The following is a 2,500-nucleotide window of genomic DNA, read 5'->3' on the forward strand; positions in this document are numbered from 1 at the left end:
GGCTGACGCTGGCTTGAAAGACTATGTGCTTATCGAACTGGATGAGTTGCCCGATGGTGATGCTTATCAAGACGCCCTTCTGGAAATTACAAAGGGGAGATCGGTACGTATGTTACTTGTTAGTGTTTCTCATGGTCAAGTTTGTGCTCTCGTGTAACTTACTTCGGCCTTGACTTGAGAGACTCGTAAATGGAAATTACCTCGTTGACAGCTGCGCTTGCTGTTAACAAGCTTTTAAGCTTAAATTTTAATTAATCATAATTAAGAATCATTTTACATCGTGATAAAGAATTAGTAGGCAAAGACTGGAGGTCTCTTGTTCAGACCATTTCTGTTGAAGTAGACGAAGTAGAATACAGAAAGTGCGACGTCACTGTTAGTTATGCAATCAATTATTAGTGAAGGCGTCACTATTGGCTTATTAATGCAATGAAATAATGGTTCTGATTGCTCAAATTTTGAAGCAACAGTTACTTGAGTGCCATTTATAGTTTTCATTCAGGGGCACCCAACGAGAATATAGTTCAAAACCACTTAGACATAGCATCGTTTATCGTATTTTAGTATTTAAACGGTAGATATAGGCATGTTTTTATCCCCTAAAAATTTTTTATCTGTTCGGATTTCCTAGCTGAAAGTCTAGTGATCAGAAAATTATAGGGATCAAAAGCTACCTTTTCGAAAATTTCAGCCAGAAAAAAGGCTCCCGAAAATTCTAGGTGACCTTTTTAGGGTAAAAATCCGTAAAAAATGGCTGCTTATACCATTTTTCAGATGTTCGAAAATCCTAGGAGAAGCAGGCAAGCAAGAAATTTTACAACAAATGTACCGAAAATTCTAGATCTCAAATTGTCTTCCGAACAGATATTTTCCGAAAATTGACGTTGGGTGCCCCTGTTCATTTGCTAAACGTTGAATGATTTCACCGAGTTTACAGTAATTTAGTTAACAAACTACATTGTACAGAAAAATCTGTAAGTTTGGTTTATTAAGCAAATTCATCAGTCCTGGGGCCCGTTTCTCAAAAGTCCCGAAAACTTTGCGGGCCCGAAAAGCCATTTGTGAAAGTGCCAGCCGCTTGATTTGGAAAGCCGATCTTTTAACATGTTTTCAAGGTAACAAAAAGAAAAGTGACTGTGAAGTTTGACGACTTAAATCCTCTCCGTTCTTGAGATGCAAAGGGAATTGTGACACCCGAAAATGGCCCGTAAAGTTTCGGGACTTTCAAGAAACAGGCCCCTGGCCCCAGTTATTCGAAGGGTGGATAGCGCTATCCACCTGGGCCTGGTTGTTCGAAAGCTGATTTACGCTAATCCCAGATTAAAAATTAACCAAGTAGTTTATTTCTTTACTACTAAAATTAATGCTGTTCAATGCTGATATTCAGCAAAAAATTACATTAGAAGAAGTCAATCTTGGAAAAGAAAAATAAGCAAAAGAAACTTTCACCAAAAAGTTGAAAACATGAAACAAATGTTTACGCTAATCCTGGATGAAGCTAATCGGCTTTCAACGAATAACCCGAACCCGGCCCTGATAAGTCACTGTCCAGTGGATAACTCAATAATTATTGGTTTTGCTAGTGTTTATCTGCTGGATAGTGATTTATCTGATGGATAGCGTTATCCACCCATTTAACAACCAAGGCATAGTCGTCTAGCACCAACACCCCCTAGGATCAAGCAAAACACAGTAACACACTAAAATCTTGTTGAGATGTATTGTTTGCAATGGAGACTCTTTAATACTCAGAAAAAGTTGAAGTGTTTCAACCTTGATGACGTTCCAGTTTTTAATAAGGAAGTCTTTCAGCCAGAAAGGGACTTCAAAGGGAGCCTTCCCTCAACTCCCTAACGCTTTGTTCTTCTTTCGAAACTTCACAAGCTAATTAAAGTTAGGAAAGAAAGCAGTCATATTTCTCAAATTGTTGAGTGATTGACGGGCATTAAGAGTCTTCTTGAGATTACACCAGATTCTGCTTTGCATGCTACTTCTCAAAGAGTACCGTAGATGTTATCAAACATAAGTCATTAAGAGGAGGTTGTGATGTCAGCAATAGACTGCTTCCTCTCACTTGGTGGTGAGCGAAAATGACTGTTATTTTTGTTAAGTTGTAAGGTGCAGGATTAATGTTAATTAAAACAGCAAAATGTTCCAAATGAAATGCCTTTACTTTGTGCAGAATGATTTTTGAGTAATTTAGCAGTGATTTAGTATTTGTGATGGGTTACACCTTAAAAATGTCACTTTCTTGTGAAAAAATGGGGAAGTGAATCTCATAGGCCCATTTCATTTTTGTAGGTTCCAAGGGTCTTCATTGGCGGCAAATTTGTCGGAGGTGGTGATGATGTCAAGCAGCTGCAAGATACTGGAAAATTGAAGCCAATGCTGAAAGAAGCTGGAGCTTTGTGAAATTTTATCAACTGATGATACATTGTTGACTTCATTTTCTGTGCTCACCAAATGTCATTTACAAGGGCTAAAATAAAATATTTCATTG

The 2,500-nt window shown here is 37.9% G+C and overlaps 1 protein-coding gene across 1 annotated transcript in view; it reads left to right on the forward strand.

The window, feature by feature from the left end:
- LOC138011317 (uncharacterized) overlaps positions 1-2,500 on the forward strand; it is a 2,939-nt gene that overhangs the window by 356 nt on the left and 83 nt on the right. The window contains exons 1-2 of the mRNA XM_068858286.1: positions 1-103; positions 2,302-2,500. The exon at positions 1-103 is cut by the window's left edge and continues 356 nt beyond it; the exon at positions 2,302-2,500 is cut by the window's right edge and continues 83 nt beyond it. Of these exons, the coding sequence (XP_068714387.1) occupies positions 1-103; positions 2,302-2,412 (214 nt within the window). The 3' untranslated portion in view covers positions 2,413-2,500. The remainder of the gene's footprint in view (positions 104-2,301) is intronic.

The sequence above is a fragment of the Montipora foliosa genome, chromosome 7 (assembly GCF_036669935.1).
Source record: "Montipora foliosa isolate CH-2021 chromosome 7, ASM3666993v2, whole genome shotgun sequence".
Lineage (NCBI taxonomy): Eukaryota > Metazoa > Cnidaria > Anthozoa > Scleractinia > Acroporidae > Montipora > Montipora foliosa.